The sequence below is a fragment of the Oncorhynchus kisutch genome, linkage group LG5 (genome assembly GCF_002021735.2).
Source record: "Oncorhynchus kisutch isolate 150728-3 linkage group LG5, Okis_V2, whole genome shotgun sequence".
Lineage (NCBI taxonomy): Eukaryota > Metazoa > Chordata > Actinopteri > Salmoniformes > Salmonidae > Oncorhynchus > Oncorhynchus kisutch.
Genome location: NC_034178.2, coordinates 31,450,052 through 31,468,084, shown reverse-complemented (window position 1 = coordinate 31,468,084; position 18,033 = coordinate 31,450,052). Strand labels below are relative to the sequence as shown.

Genomic DNA, 18,033 nt, shown 5'->3' with positions numbered 1-18,033 from the left:
TCCAATTTGTTGAGTAGGGTATTGGAGGCTATTTTGTAAATGACATCGCCAAAGTCGAGGATTGGTAGGATGGTCAGTTTTACAAGGGTATGTTTGGCAGCATGAGTGAAGGATGCTTTGTTGCGAAATAGGAAGCCAATTCTAGATTTAACTTTGGATTGGAGATGTTTGATATGGGTCTGGAAGGAGAGTTTACAGTCTAACCAGACACCTAAGTATTTGTAGTTGTCCACGTATTTTAAGTCAGAGCCGTCCAGAGTAGTGATGTTGGACAGGCGGGTAGGTGCAGGTAGCGATCGGTTGAAGAGCATGCATTTAGTTTTACTTGTATTTAAGAGCAATTGGAGGCAAAAAGGAAATGTACTTTCCATACCAGGTTTAGGAGAATTTATGCAGTAGGTTAGGAGAATTGGGTTAAGGTTAGCGAAAATGCAAAAAAACTACTTTTGACAACAACTGTATCCATCTAGACATGATGACCATTTATGTTACGTACATCTGTCCACAAGAGATTACCAAAGGCGGAAGTGGCTAACAAGCGCGCTATATTTATCTGCTTCTTTATTGGACAACCCACTGATGACGTAACTCTGCTAAACTCGAACATCAACAAAACCTCCGCTGCATATTTTAGCACCTTGACCAGAGATTCAACCAGGCATGGTAATTGAACTAACTGTATTCTGCTGGTTTCTTTTGAAAGACTACATTTAACAGATGACTTCTCTATAGTGCGAAATGGATTATCAACGGCATATTACCTCACGTCCATTGAGAATTCTTTGCCTTTTTAATCTGGTAAGTAGGCCTATTGTATGTTTTACAGATGTTATTGGGTTTAGTTTAGGTACTGTGATTTTTTAAAATGAGGATGATGATGACGAGACGTAGATAATTAACATAATTATGATGACCTATTTATGATTATTGAAGAGATGATGATGGTGGTTGATTATGATATTATGCGAATGTAATTATGTTTGTTGCTATTGCTGTTATGTGCCAATGATACATATTTTATACCTGTAATTATAGTAGTCTATCATATTTTATGTTATATATTGCAGTATAAAATATTTTCTAAACTGATAGGTGTAGCCTACTTTTCAGATATGAAAGATGAAAATAAACAAGTGAACATAAAACAATTACAAGTTAGGGCACTGCTCTTACAGAAACTGAAACTTTTTTTTTATCATAACCCTAGTGAGCCTGCCTGCAATTTGTCCTACACTGCCAGTAAATGTAGTCATTCTAGTATTGTGCAGAGTTTTATAGAGCAGTTAATTCACTGAAATCAAGAATGCTCTCATAACATTTTTGTTAACATCAGGGGATTAGTTTATTGTATGTTAATTATTAGTTAGCCTGTGAATCTATAATTAACAGCTGAAATTGTGATTGTTATTTTGGTGCTTACCAAATAGTGAACTAGAGAAGCTTTATGACAGAACCATTATTGATTTGGCCTATTGCTGTTTTTATTGCCAGTACAGCCAAAATAAACTCAGTTTTTGTGTCAACATAAACATGAGTGTGTGAAGCAGACCTTTTAACCTAGTTTGTACTAGTTTTTCTTTGTGTATGTGTTTTACCAGGTTGTTCTTGGTACATTCTGTGACAGTCACTTTTTTCTGAACTGTCTGAACTGCAAAACTGCCACCCGGAAGCATAGCTGTGGGAAATAGAGGTGCTAAGGGTGCAGCACCCTCTGAAAAATCTGAATTGAACAAAAAATATTACATTTAAAAATTTAAAAAATCCACAAATGTAGTGCACCGGGACTTCTGTATTAGCAGACCAATATAGCCATCTGTAGGGCAGACACCCCCCCCCCTTCCTGTGGCTATGCCAGGAAGTGTAGGTGTAGTGTAGATAACTAACTCCATAGGTTATGGCCATGGCATTTCCATGTTGCAAGGTTTATCATCTGTTTACTGGCAGAGTCATCTCGGTTTACCTTGAGCGTAATTTTGTCAGACGCTCATAGTCTGTCCATGAGAGATTACTGCCAGAGGGCTGAGGGAAAGTAACTCTAATACATCATGGCTGGACTTCCCTCTGGGAACTGGAATATTCTGTTGTTGCAACAATAAAATAATGATTCCTCTAATGATCATGGTTCTCTCTCTCTCTCTCTCTGTCTATCTCTCCCAGGTATCCTCTGTATTGTTGTCCAGCTGTCCTCGAATCTGTGACCCAGGTAAAGCCATCAGTTTATCCCCCTGAACTAGACAGTAAAAGTGGGGTAAAAGATTACACCTGTCTCACAGTGTTACAAGGTGTATTTACTTCTTGCTTTCATCCAGCAATTCCACTCATTTTGCCATGTGGTGGAGAGAAAAAGTAGCAGTTTTGCAATTCTACACATTTTGCCATAGGGTGGATCCAGTTTTTAATATGATAACTGATAATCAATGGGCCCCACCCAGGTCGGTAATTCGACCATGCTTACTACAAGTTTAGATATCTGACCTCTAGATTAATTTAACAATCTATTATATTTTTGCAGGCATGGGCTAATTGAGTGAATGCTGATGCACAACCAAATGTCGAAATTGTACCTTCTGTATTCTATTACTGAGTCGTCGTCGTTGCCCATCCCTGATCTAGTGATTGATCATTAATTCTAAACTGTCAGATACTGGCACTCTGGAGCCTGTGATGAAACGTCATGGCACAGGAAGTAGCTGAGAACATGCAGTATATCGTTTTCTGTGTAATGCGATATTGGTAGATAAGGAAGCCATCGATGACCTTTGTGATGACTGAACAGTCTGTCTGTCACATCATTTGGAATAGATTTGGGGAGATGCCCTTTATTTGCAAGCCACAAATGCTGCTTGTTCCTGTTTTGACCCACTGAAATGCAAACAAATGACAGATACAGTCAGCTCTCTGTGTCCGTGTGAAGGAGATACTGCTGTCACAACAAAATACATTTCCATCCACAGTCGTTATGCAGGTGAATTCATACATTTATTTTTTAAGCATGATGGAAACAGGACATTTAGGTACATTTAAAAAAAAATGCTGACAGATAATTTATTAATTCGACATGGTCGGATTTTGTGAGAAATGTATTATGTGAGAAATGGCGGTGGAAACTCCTTTATGGGTAAATATTGATAAAATGCCCATCATATCAAAGTAAATTTGGATTCACTCGATGATATGGTGTGTGGTCCTCCCACTACGACTCAGAGAAACATGCAGTTTATTAGGCTACAGATGAAATAAGTTACGATGAACTTCACAGGATGGTGAAAGTGCCCAGTGATCTTGATGCTCCTTTCCAATAAATATCAAGGGTCTTATTCTGGTGATGTGATTGATTGCTTGACTTCCGTTTTGACAAATTAAAATACATTTAACCATAATAATCTCATCATGTAGACTAGCCTACCCGCAGTGTATCTGCGAGCTGTTGGCTAGAGCGAACGACCCAGAGTAGGCACGTTTACTATTTAACGCAACAGTTTCTGTGTCTATCGGTCCAGTTGAAAATGCGATGGAAACACATTGAACTTTTAGATTTTTTTCAGTAAATGAAAACTTAAGCTAAAAAGTCAATTTTGTGTGCACCATGTCATCAGACACGGATTTTTATCCACAACAAGTCTGTTTGGTGGAAACACACCACTGACGGAAAAATGTGCATATTTTCTTCATGCGGATTCTAGAATATTTGCATGAAAATCTGTCGCCTATTGGATGGAAACCTCATTGGATGGAAACCTAGCTGCTCATTTTAAGTACTTCCACTTCAACTTCATTTTTTGTCATCTCGTCCTACCACAACATTTCTTTGACACCGTCAGTGAAAAGACGTGCCACTGGCATCATACATATTATATAGTATGCTATCGTGAGTGACTATCTTTAAAGTTTGGTCAGTCTACTGTAATGGCAGGCAACTCTCCACATTCAGAACAGTCTTTGAGGAATCATTTATCTTCCATGGCTCCTAACTTCTGTGAATCCATGGTACATACATACTAAAGGGACTGTAAATGCACTGAAAGGGAAAAAGAGTCAGAGACGGAACAAGTGTGTCATCAGGATGTTGATACCAATGTGAACACCTGTCTTTTGTCCTTTGCAGGCTTCATTATTGACAAGTGTAAGTGTGTCCTTTGTCCCGATGGCGACTACTGGTACATGCAGAACGGACTTCCGAAGTGTGACCGATGCAGCGAAGCCTGCTCGGGTAACTTTTACAATTAGGCATTACATTGTGTTCTTTCATTCCTCTACATACCCATCATTCATTATTTACCTCAAGGAAATACAGCATGTACATTGGTAACAATAGTTGAATATAAAATGCCATCATTATTTTACATGAGTTGAATAAGGGACAAACCTATTGAGAGCAAATGTCTCCGAGATCATTTGTGTGTTTGCGTGTCTTTGTTTGCGGGCAAAGTGGATCAGCACTTGACACAGGTGAAGGAATGCGGCCGGGACTCAAACCGCGAGTGCCACTGTGACAGTGGCTTTTTCTGTGACAACGCTGCCCAGTATACCTGCAGGAGGTGTAAGCCGTGCTCGCCCGGAACCTTCTCTAACAAACCAAACCTAACCATGTCCTGCAAACCCCACACAGAGTAAGTCCACAGTTATACAGCACTGGTGCTGAGCACCGTACTGATTCAGACATTCTCTGCCTACCATAAAGACTTGACCTGTTAAGCTGTATCTCCCTCTAGTGGATTTATGAGTCATTTGAAGCAAACAATTGTACACACGGCCTACTTTTACAGTAAATTCAATTATTATACCTACTAGTATCCAACACTGCACTTTCTCATTTAGATAAACCACCTCACAAGTTCTCTCCTGGCTTCTCCCCAGTTGTGGCCATAAGGGAATGACTATGGTGACAGAGGGCACTGCCACTCAGGATCGTGTATGTGCCCAGACCTCCCCTAACTCTCCTACAACCACTGCGCCTCCAACTGTCCAAAGCTCAGAGATAGGCTTTCATTCTTCTACCTCCAGTGGAGTCAGCACCACCCGAAAACCCCTCATCATAGCATCCCCATCTGGCCTGGTGGGGTCTACATCTCCTGATGGTATGGCACTTATGAGAGCTTTCTCTCACTTGAGTGAATCCAAGCATTTCCTGCTCTGTCCACTGGAGGGCTTTAATAACATGCTTCACCAGTCCAGCACTAGAGGTTTCATTGTCCTGCCATTTATTCACACTCATTCTCTGTTTATTCCAGCCTTTCCCATAGCCACAATTGACACATCTGCAGACCCTTCACCAGCCTTACTCACCAGGCCTTCTTTGTCCCAAGCCCAAAGCGAGCCCTCTACCTCCCTCCCAACTAGGAAAAAAGTCGCTGAACACAGCTTCTTTGACCCCAACACAAAGCTCACCACCAGGAGAAACCTCAGAAAGGTGGACAGTAACACCCCACCTGCAGAGTCTGCCTCTGCACCTCTTACCACAGATGACAATGGTATGATTCTCAGAAGACTAGAGTATCCCGTCTCTCCATTTCTACTAGATGATTCATTCTTTCAGAAATACATTTGTAGTTAGTATAGGCTCTTAAAGGGTCTGTTATATTCAGTAAAAGTAACATAACACTGACAGGTTCAGCATTTCAGGCTTCCTGCTCCTGTCTCTCTGCCTCTCCATAACACTGATGAAGCACCTTTTCCTCTGCTCATCCCAGACCCACCTCCTCTCTCAGCAACAGATACTGGACCGAGCCCTTCCACTCTCCCTTGGCTGCTGCTGATAGGTGGGCTACTAGGGGTTGTCGTGCTGCTGGTTGTTTACTTTGTCCGTTGTAAGGAGAGGTCACTGAAGTCCCTAGACAAGTGGAAAGGTGAGCGAGTAAAGTGGTTAGATAATACAAACAACGTTATGCAGTGATGCATCAGATTATATGCCATGTTTCCCTTTCTATAAAACACAGTAAATAAATACACTTACAATAATTATAGGGAGACAGTGAAACATTGTGGTGTATACATGCATATACAATATGCATTTTGATTTCTTGATTCCTTTTATATTCCTTTAGGTCCAGTATTTGGTATAAATGTGAGTACAGTACTAATTCTCTATTTGCATAATGTATGTATCGAACTTCTGCAGTGTTGCTAGAAGAATAAACGGTGACTTCTCGAAAGTCAAATGGGTCACTGTGTGAGAATGTGTCTCTCCCTTTAGGATGAGCAGATTTGTAAGGAAGGTTTAAGAGGGAGCTATAATGTGTGGGAGAGCTATCATTGTCCTGCTGCCCTACAGATGGCTTCCTATATACAGGCCCAGCCACCACAGGAGAGTTGCCCATACCCGGAGGCCCAGCATCTTCTGGGGAGTGAGACTGGGGGAAATCCTAGACAGGATGGTGCAGGGTTGCTACCTCCAGGGGTCATGAAGCAGGTCACAGTGGACCACTCTGGTGGAGAGAACATTAGCAACACAGTGGGTAGGTGTAGTGCATCGCTCTGCGCTAGTACTGATATTACTACACTGTTTTGAAATCATATTGTTACACTGTATCTTATGTTTACGTGCCGTGTAGCCACATTTGGACAGGCATATTCCCTCTAGCGTGTCTGAAAACTAGGGGGCTAAAGGTCCGGAAAAACTTGTCTGGAAACATTTTGTTCTTCGGCAAGGAAGTTTGTTTAATCTCACTTGTGTCAGAGTTCATATTTCCCTTTCCAGTTGTTTTGTTTGGCTGTGAGTTGAGACATACTTCTTCTAGTTTAAACTTCCTGTTCAAATATCACTGCCAAGACACAGTGGTACCAGTGCAGTGCTGCAGTGTATAAAGCATGGTCAGAGGTCACACAGAAATATAATCATGTATAGACTCTTTTACAGTACATGACACACTGACGTCACGCACTGACACGCGCGACTCTTGACGGCAGTAAGAAAGCCATTGCCATCTGCGCCCATTAAACACAGCCTAAATGTACTTTTTTATTACTTCTAAACAAAATACCTTTTTGGGGTTCTCATACCCTTACAATGATGTTTTAATTATTGCATGAACAGTCGCTTAGATTATATTTGGTTGTGATCTTTGCAAAATAACTATTTTGGATGCAGCAGCTGTTAGCTATATTGCTAACGCTCATTGATATAGGCTGTAGCAAAAGCTAGCCATAGAGCCATTTTATTGGTTGAAGTGTTTTTTTAAGTATAATGCAGTTGATTTGTGATGATGACACAAACATTATATTAAGCAGGACATTCATACGAGCCTTAAAATCCAATTATAATCCAAAAGTAGTGTGAAATGCACTAATAAGCAATATGTAAATAGAGGCTTTTTTTGCTGGCGTTCTATAAGAACTCCCCCTTGTTATGCCGCCAACTTGCGTGCATTGCCCTCAATGTTTGTAAACACAGAAAGGGGTCTATAAGCTGCTGAATGAGGCCAGCTTTTCACTTCTTCTCTGTACATTTATTACAGTACTAAGTTCACCAGGTTTTATATCAGCATTTACTGTGCATAACAGATAGGAATGTATGTGTCACCTGTTTCAATAGTTTAATTGACTAATGTTTGTGCTTGGTGTTTGATTCAGGGTCCATTTACATCTACTCTCCGGGGACGGTTGTCCTGGGATACAACAAGTCGGAGAGGAAGGTGGATCAAGTCGAGAATGGGGTAGAGGGCTGTCCCCTCACCAGAACACCCCAGCAGGAGTCCTCCTGCCCCCTCCCTGAGGGCCCTGCTCTGGGGCCAGAGAGAATGAGTACACAGGAGGAGACCTGCAAAGAGCTGAGATACCCCATCCCGGCCACCAGCAACTGAGAACTAGAAAAAAAAATGAAATTAAGGATTAACTATGGAAAAAGCCTGAGGAGGAGCAACTTCATTCAATATCAACTATCATCTCTAGGGGAAGAATGCAGGCAGATTATTATTTGCTACTGTAAAGACTGTTAGACTGAATGGCTTCCTTCTGTACAAGGATTGCCAAAGCCACTGGGGTCCCTCATGGGTCTTCTATTATGAAAGAGTGACAGTTTGTTCCAACTGTATGTAATAGTCTTAGCACGGTTTCAAATTCACTGTAAGTCACTGTTGTGACAGCAGTGCTGGGACAGTTTGTGAGAGCAATGCATGGTCTGTTTGATATGGGGTGTCAACACTGTGAGTCGGAGTTTCCCATCATAGGGTACATGTACACAATGTCGCCAGATAGTGTGAGAGTCTACGTGTATCAACCACAGAAACAGTGAAGACAAGAAATTCATATGAGGTGGGAAGTAACCTATATAACAAGTAGGGTTTGGCGTGTGAAGAGCTTACAATTTCCATTGTAAAGTAATACAGGGACTGTCTGGACAATTTAAAATCAAACATAGCCATGTTCACTGGTTATAACCTTTGTTCTGTGAATTTTTGATCAAGACATTGCTATGTACAGTAGCCTACAGAACGAAGACAGAAGAAAGATGATTTTATAACAGACAATAGCAATCTGTTCCAGTCTATTCCTTGACATAAATGTACACAAATGAACAAACTATTTCAAGTCATCTCTTTATGGTGAAACCACTTATGTAGTTGACTATGACTATGGGCAGCCAATCACTGTCTGTTAATCATGCAGAACAATTGTAATATTTTGTCTGTTTGACAAACGCATGTGACGTAGGCTATGCCCATAGCATGAGCTGTTTGATTACCCCAATTTTTCTTTTATCCTTCTGAAATTGTAGAACTTTTTCAAGCAAGTATTTACCGACAAAACACACCGTTTACGATGATTTCTGTGTTAGTATGGAGGAATGAAAAATGGTCTCTCTTTTTGTATAGTAGTGGTGCTGAAAATGGTGACTCAACATTTTGTGGTTAACATACCAAATTTGGCACAGATGTAGATGTACGGTGCCTTCGAAAAGTATTCAGGCCCCTTGACTTTTTTTCCACTTTTTGTAATGTTACAGCCTCACTCTAAAACATGATATATATATATATAAAAAATCCTCAGCACTCTACACACAATACCCCATAATGACAAAGCGAAAACAGGTTTTTAGAAATTTCTGCAAATGTTCTGCTGTTCTGCAAATTATTCTGCTGTCCGCATAGGAGAACCCTTTTTGGTTCCATGTAGAACCCTTTACCCCCGACATAGGACCCAAAAGGGTTCTACCTGGAACCAAAAAGGGTTCTTCAAAGGGTTCTCCTATGGGGACAGCCGAATAACCTTTTTAGGTTCTAGATGGCACCTTTTTTCCCCCGAATAGGGTAGTGATGGCACCAGTTTCCATATCGCCTATAACTCAATCGCCAATTTCTCAGCCTCTGAGTATCACAGAAACACAAGACTCTGAATGAATAACAGAAACATGTTAATGACAAGATCCTATGACTGAAATGGATCAAAACATGGAAAAGCATGCAAACATTTATATTTTAAACATAAGATTTGACTATAAATGTGTTAACATTCTTAATATTTGTATTGTGTTGTGTTACAAAAGGTTAATGAAAGAAAGTATTACTGCTTGACACTGCCTCTGCAATCATTACCAGTTTGGGTACAGTACATGGACTTCTTGAGGAAATTGAAATCGAAGGTTACTGCAGTGCAAAGACGCCCTCAGTTTCCTCAGCTAGTCAGCAGTTCAAGGAAACGCGCACTTTTGTTCCAGGTTGTAATTCGAGTGTTCTTCTGTAGGCTAACAATACGGTTTCAGTATGGACTTTTTCGCAAGATCTTAAAGGGTCAATAATAGTTCAATCAATCATGATACTGAGGACTGTAAGTGGCGTTCTTACAGTAAGGATTTTTCTAGCCATCATGGTGCAGCCTGTTGAGAACATGGTAAGTGTCCTTCAGACGTGAATGTTGTGTGACGCGACCATGACAACGAGAAACAGGTCCGTGTAACTGGTGCAGCCTGACCAATGTTTAGCTGAATGGGATACTCTGCAGTGTTGTATGATCATCAGATGAGATCACCAGTCTGATTTTAAATAGCGAATCATTAATAATTGATTGTTAACTCTTATCTAGGTCTATGAATTGTGTTTGTGCGAGAGAATGTTGTGTTGTCTTGGATTTTTCAACTTAATTTGTCAAGGTATTGTGACATAGAATATATGTTTAAAATACATAGGATTTGGAAAAAAAGTCAACATAAACTGTTGTTTTGAGAGTGAAATTGAAGGATTACGTTATCATTTTGACCAATTTTCAACATCGAGAAACCATATAAAATATGTTGAATTTGTACCTTTGAAACCAAGTCAGATCTTCAACATTATATAGACTATCAGAAAAAAACTAAAGTCTTAGGCAGCTACTACTGGAGAGTTGTCTAACAGGTATTCATTTGATCTCCCATCCATGGTTTTAACCAAGCCCAGCACTGCTTAGCTTTGTTGCTTGTCGCTGACTACTACGTGTACCAATGTCATATCATGAGAATAAGTATTGAGAGATCTGCTGAAATGGATAACGAAATATATTCACTGTTGCTATCAAAGTAATTCCCGAAAGGTTGGTTTAACCGAGCAAATTAAATGTAACCATACTTTATGTCATATCATCAATGATACTCTTTAGGCCTATATAGCATTTGCAAAGTCATCTACATTGTTCTTGTCTATGAATGTTCTGTATTATGTCATGTCTCATGTTTTATGTGGACACCAGGAAGATTAGCTTCCTTTGGCAACTGCTAATGTGGATCCTAATAAAATACCCCAAAATACCCCAAAAACAGCAATTGTTTCAATTCAACCCAAGGTTCAACTAAAAATAGACAATACATATCGATTAAATCGGATTAAATCAGATCAAATCAAACTTTAAATGCACTTTAAATCAAGTTTGATCTTGGTTGAGATGAAGACGTGAATCTCCTTCAAATGTTGATATTTGGTTGTGTTGAGAACCAAACACAATGAGCAATACAGTAAATATCCTATTAACTTGAAACAGATATAGGATCTTAATTTTATCACTATTTTCAAATCAAATTTTATTAGTCACATGCGCCGAATACAACAGTGAAATGCTTACTTACGAGCCCCTAACAAACAGTGCAGTTTTTTTTGGGGGGGGGGGGGCTGAGCACGCACCCCTGAGGGGCCCCTGTGTTGAGAATCAGCGTTGCGGATGTGTTGTTACCTACCCTTACCACCTGGGGGTGGCCCGTCAGGAAGTCCAGGATCCAGTTGCAGAGGGAGGTGTTTAGTCCCAGAGTTCTTAGCTCATTGATGAGCTTTGAGGGCACTATGGTGTTGAACGCTGAGCTGTAGTCAATGAATAGCATTCTCACATGGGTGTTCCTTTTGTGCAGGTGGGAAAGGGCAGTGTGGAGTGCAATAGATATGGTATCATCTGTGGATCTGTTGGGGCGGTATGCAAATTGGAGTGGGTCTAGTGTTTCTGGGATGATGGTGTTGATGTGAGCCATGATCAGCCTTTCAAAGCACTTCATGGCTACAGACGTGAGTACTACGGGTCGGTAGTCATTTAGGCTGAGAATTGTCCTGCACAGCAGGAAATGCAAACTTCTAATGTATTTGATCTTTAAAAAGGCTGTAATTTACACTTTAAAAAATCAGACTTTCCCTCACAAAAATGTAATATTTATATATATTTATTTATAATTATAATCCACATAGTAATTCACATTTCCTCTTGCTGCAGGATCCCGCTGTAGCAAACAAGCTCAAAATAAGATCCTACGCCTGTATGTTGGATTCACATCTCTAACTAAATAGAATATGTGAATAGAATTAAGCCAGTGGCTCAGATGAAACTATCCAAGCATTAGATATCCTATAAAATTACTTTTGCAATACACGAAATAGCTTAAAGTTAAGGCAATTTTACAAACTAGGTCTAACAGTTTTTATTCCATCTTAGAATGTGTAACACATCCTTTGCCACATTTGGAGGTTAGCCCACCGTATTCTAACTATAAATGTCCTCTTATGTCATCATAGGAAGTGTGTATGTTCAAGATAGCAGGGCAAGGGTAACAGGTCTGGCGAGTTGCTATAATAAATCTGTGCACAATCTCGAACAGCAGTGATCATTTGTACATTTAGTGTAGCCTAATCTCAACTGCAATCCAGGTCATTTGGTTGTGCTATTAGATCAAGCACAGTGATAATAACACATTAAATGATTGTATAATTACAAAATATCGGACATTTTATTCCCATTTGAACTTTGTTGTGCTTTTAAATGGTGGCCAGCGGGTTGTTTCTTAGTAGTAGGGCACCAGGACAGGGGGTTGAATGAAGTATGTCAACCTGTCACAAGAGGAATCAGGATGCTTCTGAAAGTATACATAAGACAATGGCATGCTATGTAAAGCATGGCAAAGGGGCTATGCACCAAATTTGGCATAGCACCAGATGTAATGATCTTCTATGGCCTATCAATACCACACATACTAGCCTTATGACTTATAAATGATTTGTATAGTATTTTTTGTAGCACCTTCACTTCCTCCAACATTTGAAAGATATCTGTATTGGTTTCGGGATGACATGATTTCAAATTGGATAACCTATGGTCTGTTTAGTATGCTTGTAGCGTTGATATTTTGTTTTTTCAGCAATGGATTAATTGTTTGTTTGGAAAAAATATATTGCACAGAGCACCTAGGTGAAAATCATTTAATTCACTATTAATTTCACCATCAAAAGAAACTGACGTTTTTGTAAAGCTCAATATTTCATTTTCACTCTTAACTCGAGTGTTCCACAAAACCAAACATCAAATCAGGAAAACGCCTGATTCAGTTTTCTGATTTGATATGTTTGTTTTGGATGGCTGCTATAAAGGAAATGCCTGTCAGAAGAGGCATTCTGTCCCATTGTACAAAAGGCTACAAGAGAGGACGATGGTGAGAGGCCTTGGCAGCGGCTTATCTTTGTTATTCAGACATCATAGCCAGTCCTTGACAACTTATTGGAAATCTCTCCGATCTCCTCACCCACTTCCTGTCAAACACGAGACAGACAGATCGTAAAAAAAAAAAAAATGTTTTACCGTCTGTACATTGTGTCTTGTGTCTACTGGCAAACAATTACTATACCACAAATGTGTCAGTGTATATTCCCCAGCCCCCGACAGATATAATAGAAAATGTCTTCTTTTTTTGCTGACACAATACCCAACCCTCAGGTTCTACACTCTTAGAAAAAAAGGTGCTCTCTAGAACCTAAAACAGTTATTCGGCTGCCCCCATAGGAGAACCCTTTGAAGTACCCTTCTTGGTTTCAGGTAGAACCCTTTTGGGTTCCATGTTAAAACCTTTACACAGAGGGATCTACATGGAACCTAAAATAGCTCTATCTGGAACCAAAAACGGTTCTCCTATGGGGATAGCTCGAAGAACCCTTTTGGAACCCTTTTTTCTAAGAGTGTACTAGATGTTTAAATAGAAGGCTCTTGGTGGGGCATGTTACTCATCATTCCTCCTCCTGATCAGATGCACTTCATGGTCCCCTTGTCCCTACAGGTGTACACTCTGCCATACACACCAGACTCAGACGGATCCTGCCGCAACAAAACAGCTGAATACTATAACCCAGATGTAAACCTGTGCTGCAGCAAGTGCACTTCTGGTAAGGTGTGGTCCTGAATACTAATGAAACTGAGAGGAGAGGACATCCTTAGAATCTTAGCACTAGATATGATCACTTCAAACATTACAATACTTTTACAGTACTCGGTAGGTTCTGTAAAATGTACGTGTACTGAGGTGATTACTGTAAATTATACATTTCTATCATTACAGGGACACGCCGGAAAGTTGTATGCAGCTCTACCTCAGACACGGCGTGTGAACCATGTCCTAGTGGCCAGTACAGCGGGACCTTTAATTACTTCCCAAAATGCTTCAGATGTCCCAAGTGTTCAGCAGGTGTGTGGGTTATATTATTCCAGTGACTCGGCTACATTGATACGTGTGTCGTCTTTAACAAGCATTTTATTCCTTTATGCATGAAGACAAAGGCCTGAAGTATGTCCAGAAGTGCTCCAGCACCACCAAGACCCAGTGTGCGTGCCAGACTGGGATGTACTGCGTACTGGACCAACACCCGGACTGTAAGGAGTGTGCCAGTTATACATACTGCAAGCCTGGTCATGGGGTCTCTGTAGAAGGTACCACAGCTGGACAGGAGGCTGGTAGGACACCATTTCTAACTGATTCTACATGTTTCTGTCCTCGTCAAATATTATATTGGAAGTTTGAATGCAACTGTTCACTGTAAGAGTATGAGTAAACGTGTTTGTGTGTTGTGGTGTATGTTTCAGGGACAGCAGAGTCGGATGTGGAATGTGCATCATGCCCCAATGGAACCTTCTCTGACCAGCACTCCTACACCCAGATCTGTCAGCACCACACAGAGTGAGTGACTCACGCATTCATGCATAACACGAACGCATGCAAGCACGCACACACACACAGACACGCACACACACAGCAATTATTTGGACTGTCAGTATTGGTGTTAACAAGGGGACTGTGACACTGTCTCCTCAGTTGTGTGTCTCAGGGGAGGGACGTACTGACTTACGGTACAGCCACCACCGATGCGGTGTGTGGACCGAAGGTAAATGGGCGACTGGTCTCCATCCTCCAAACCACCACACCTCCAAGCCCACTGACCACAATGCCACCCTCTGGTAAAGTGCATACCACATCAAGTCTACAGAGCATGGAAATGTCTACAGTACCAACCACCCTGGGCTCAAAGCTGACATCTAGTCCCTCTGATCCACGGGTCATCGCTCCAATGGAAGACAAATCACCAGGCGTCGACCTTTGGATAGGTAAATACAGGCAGCTATATAGTCCACGTGTCAGAGACCACTCTAGTGGTTTGAAAATTTCTCCACCGCCGTCTCTCGTATACTTACACCGCTTTGTTGTACCCCCGCTCTTGTATCTTTCAGTTGCAGGTGCTATCGGAGGTGTTATGTTCCTGCTGCTGATCATAGGCACTATCATTTACAAGAAAGGTAAAGCTTTAGAGTTAAACACTTGATTGTAATAGCCCTTTAATTGATTGCAAACATGGCTATGAAAATGACAACATTTTACTGTAAGTTTACTGTGTTCTCTTACAGCCTTCACTAAGTTCATACGTGTATCTTCTACAGAAGATATAAATGGAAATTCTGAGAAGGAGGCCATTAAAGTGAGTTTTTTTGTCCATTTAACCGTAGTAAAGCATGTTGGAGGCAAGAACATTTCAACAGCTTCAACATTTTCTCTCTCTCTCTCTATATATATATATATAGTGTCTGCTGGGGAAAGGAGACTGCAGTAATGTCGGTCAGGCAGAGACCAAGCAGGATGCTATTAAGACCTGGTCAGGCTCTGGGTGCTCCAACAGCCTGGAGGGCCTGTCAATATGCCCCGTCCAGTCCACCCTTCCACAGCCCAGCATCCTGGCCAGCACCCCCCAGCCCGGCCCCCAATTCACCAGCCCTCTGGCATCTGTCCCCCTAGTTAATGTCAACATCACTGTTACCTACCCTGTGAACATAGGAAATGAGTTAAGCTCCAGACCTACCAGCACCCAGATAGACTCACCACAAGCCGACCCCGAGACCCCTTTATCAAGGGAGGAGGAGGTGTATGTGAACATGCCGCAGCGAGAGAGTTGCAAAGAGGCACTTACGGCAGTACAGGAGTTTGGAAATTATGTATGAGGACTGGAGGCATATGGGGGAGGATCAGGCAATAGATTGTGTTTTAGTGATGTGTTTTTCACTGTGACTGTTGTCTCTGTTATATGGTTTCTACTTGAAGTACTGGTGGTGACTGTGTTGGTAGAGAGGGACAGAATGACTGTTCATGTGCCTCAGGTAGGATTTCCCAAACTTTGCACAATTTGCATAAGTTATACCCAGGGAGGGTACCCGAGTTTGGGAAACCCTGGTATATACCCTGATATAATGTGCTGTCTGTGCTGGAAAGTCTTGAACACCTGATTTAGATTGTCATTAACTGCTTGAAGAATTATTGATAAGTGAATGATGTATGCAATTACTGTGAATGTTGTTGTAAGTATACTGTAGATGTGACACGGCTCAAGGTATCCCGAAATCTTTTATCATAAGTAGGCAATAACCTTTCCTACACATGCCATACTTTTGGGGGAATTCATAATGGCCTGTGCCATATGAGAAGATTTCATTTGTATTCTTATGAGGGAAGAGCGTGCCTATACTTTCCAGAGTAAGGGTTCTTTGTCTCTTTTTTTAATCAAACTGAAATGGTAGACTAAATGAAACTGCTTTGTTTGTTGTTGTTTTTTGACCTACACCTGTTGAACCGTGTGCAGATCATGAGTAATACATTCTCAACATCAGCTCAATAAGAAGTTAAGAATGATGGATGAGACATTTTTGTATGAAGGGTATTGTTTTTCTCTAATACTATCACCACCTACTGGTGGAACAAATATATTTATATATATAGTTTTTTTTTTTTACAGTTTATGCACATAATATGATTTAGTATTATCCAGCAACTATATTTGGATTATTAGAGTGGCCTACAGTAAAAAAATAAATAAAATAAAAAGTAATAAAAAGGTTGAAAAAGTTGATTGATGCTCCAATAGGTACACACAGCAAAGTGATGTTTTCAACAAAGTACGGAAGCAAACTTTCCCCATTGAAAGCAATGTGGCCAAGCCTGATTTCAAGCATTAAGGACACATTTTTTTTGGTGTGTGTGTGTGTGTGTGGGGGGGGGGGGGGGGGGGGGGGAGTATTATAACTGGATTATAGCTCCTGTCCAAATGCCGTGAATTATATATTATATATACTGTGCATGTCACAGTCCCCAGTCAACTCCATTACACTCAAGATTTACTTAAACCAGTGAATGCTAGCGATGGCTAGCTATGCTAGCTATTCTACCAGTCTGTCTTAATGAGTGTTAGCATGCTAATAGCTCACCATGTACACAGAAATGTATTTTTTTTAAGGGGTATGCAGTAGGTTGATAACTATGTCACCAAAGTATGTTGTATCATCAGACATGTCAAATAACATTCCCAGCTAATGAGAAAACAGTCATGGTATTTCATTTAAGAGAATGAACAAGATTTAACAAGGCAACCTTGGGGCTAATTTGAATGGGCAACAACAGCAGATTGAGTGATTTTTACATCTGTACCTCAGTACGACCCACGTGACCGCAGTCAACATCCCTCCGTGAGGGGACTGTCCCTTAGATCCCCTTCCCTTCCTTATTGTATTATATGCTTTGTTAATAAAACATTTAAAAAGCAGTTTAATATTTATTTCGAAATCCCGTTCCCCCATTCATGTTCTACCAGCAGTATAAACTTTGATCGTTTCAGGTTAGAAATAGTCAAAATCAAAGCCAAGTACCGCACTGAAATAAGATCACACATCTTTCTATGTGATCACATAGCTAGCAACATAGCCCGCACGAGAAACATTTGAAACATTTTTTTGACATATCAATCTAATATCCAGGTAACTGCCCAAATAAAGGAAACACTTGAGTAAATAAGGGATACAAAGTATATTGAAAGCAGGTGCTTCCACACAGGTGTGGTTCCCGACTTAATTAACCAATTAAAACATCCCATCATGTATAAAAATGCCCAGGTGACCATTATTTTGGCTACCATGGCTAGAGGTAAAGATCTCAGTGACTGAAAGAGGGCTCTCAAAGGAGCATAGGGGCTTTAAAGGCTGTGTGTGTGTGTGTGTGTGTGTGTGTGTGTGTGTGTGTGTGTGTGTGTGTGTGTGTGTGTGTGTGTGTGTGTGTGTGTGTGTGTTTCTCAGTCACCGAATCTCAACCAAATTGAACACTTGAGGGAGATTCTGGAGTCGTTATGTGTCTCCTCCGTAGGGAGAACGGGCAAAGGGAGGAGACGACAGGACTTAGAAACCCGATCCACAACGACCAGGATCGTGGTGCAGCCCTGGGACGGAGGAAGATCGGTCAGGAAGTCCACCGACAGGTGTGACCAAGGCCGCTGTGGAACAGGGAGGGGTTGTAACTTC

General features: G+C 40.9%; 1 protein-coding gene across 5 annotated transcripts; it reads left to right on the top strand.

Annotated features, from left to right (window-relative positions):
• Positions 1-607: 607 nt before the first annotated feature.
• tnfrsf1b (tumor necrosis factor receptor superfamily, member 1B) lies at positions 608-17,297 on the top strand. Of its 5 annotated transcripts, none has more exons than XR_004210004.1 (16): positions 608-798; positions 2,158-2,203; positions 4,106-4,210; positions 4,430-4,610; positions 4,858-5,078; positions 5,232-5,471; positions 5,709-5,846; positions 6,045-6,064; positions 6,272-6,455; positions 7,570-9,825; positions 13,490-13,595; positions 13,769-13,894; positions 13,981-14,160; positions 14,290-14,997; positions 15,106-15,176; positions 15,280-16,452. XR_004210004.1 is itself a non-coding variant. In XM_020483036.2 (16 exons), the coding sequence occupies exons 8-16, from the start codon at positions 9,748-9,750 to the stop codon at positions 15,691-15,693; spliced, it is 1,425 nt and encodes a 474-aa protein (XP_020338625.1). In that variant the 5' UTR covers positions 637-798; positions 2,158-2,203; positions 4,106-4,210; positions 4,430-4,610; positions 4,858-5,078; positions 5,232-5,471; positions 5,691-6,455; positions 7,570-9,747; the 3' UTR covers positions 15,694-16,452. The 5 variants fall into 5 exon arrangements, 2 of the variants coding, with proteins under 2 accessions (XP_020338625.1, XP_020338626.1); XR_004210003.1 differs by having other exon boundaries at positions 609-798; positions 5,691-5,846; positions 6,290-6,455; XR_004210002.1 differs by having other exon boundaries at positions 609-798; positions 5,691-5,846.
• Positions 17,298-18,033: the final 736 nt, after the last annotated feature.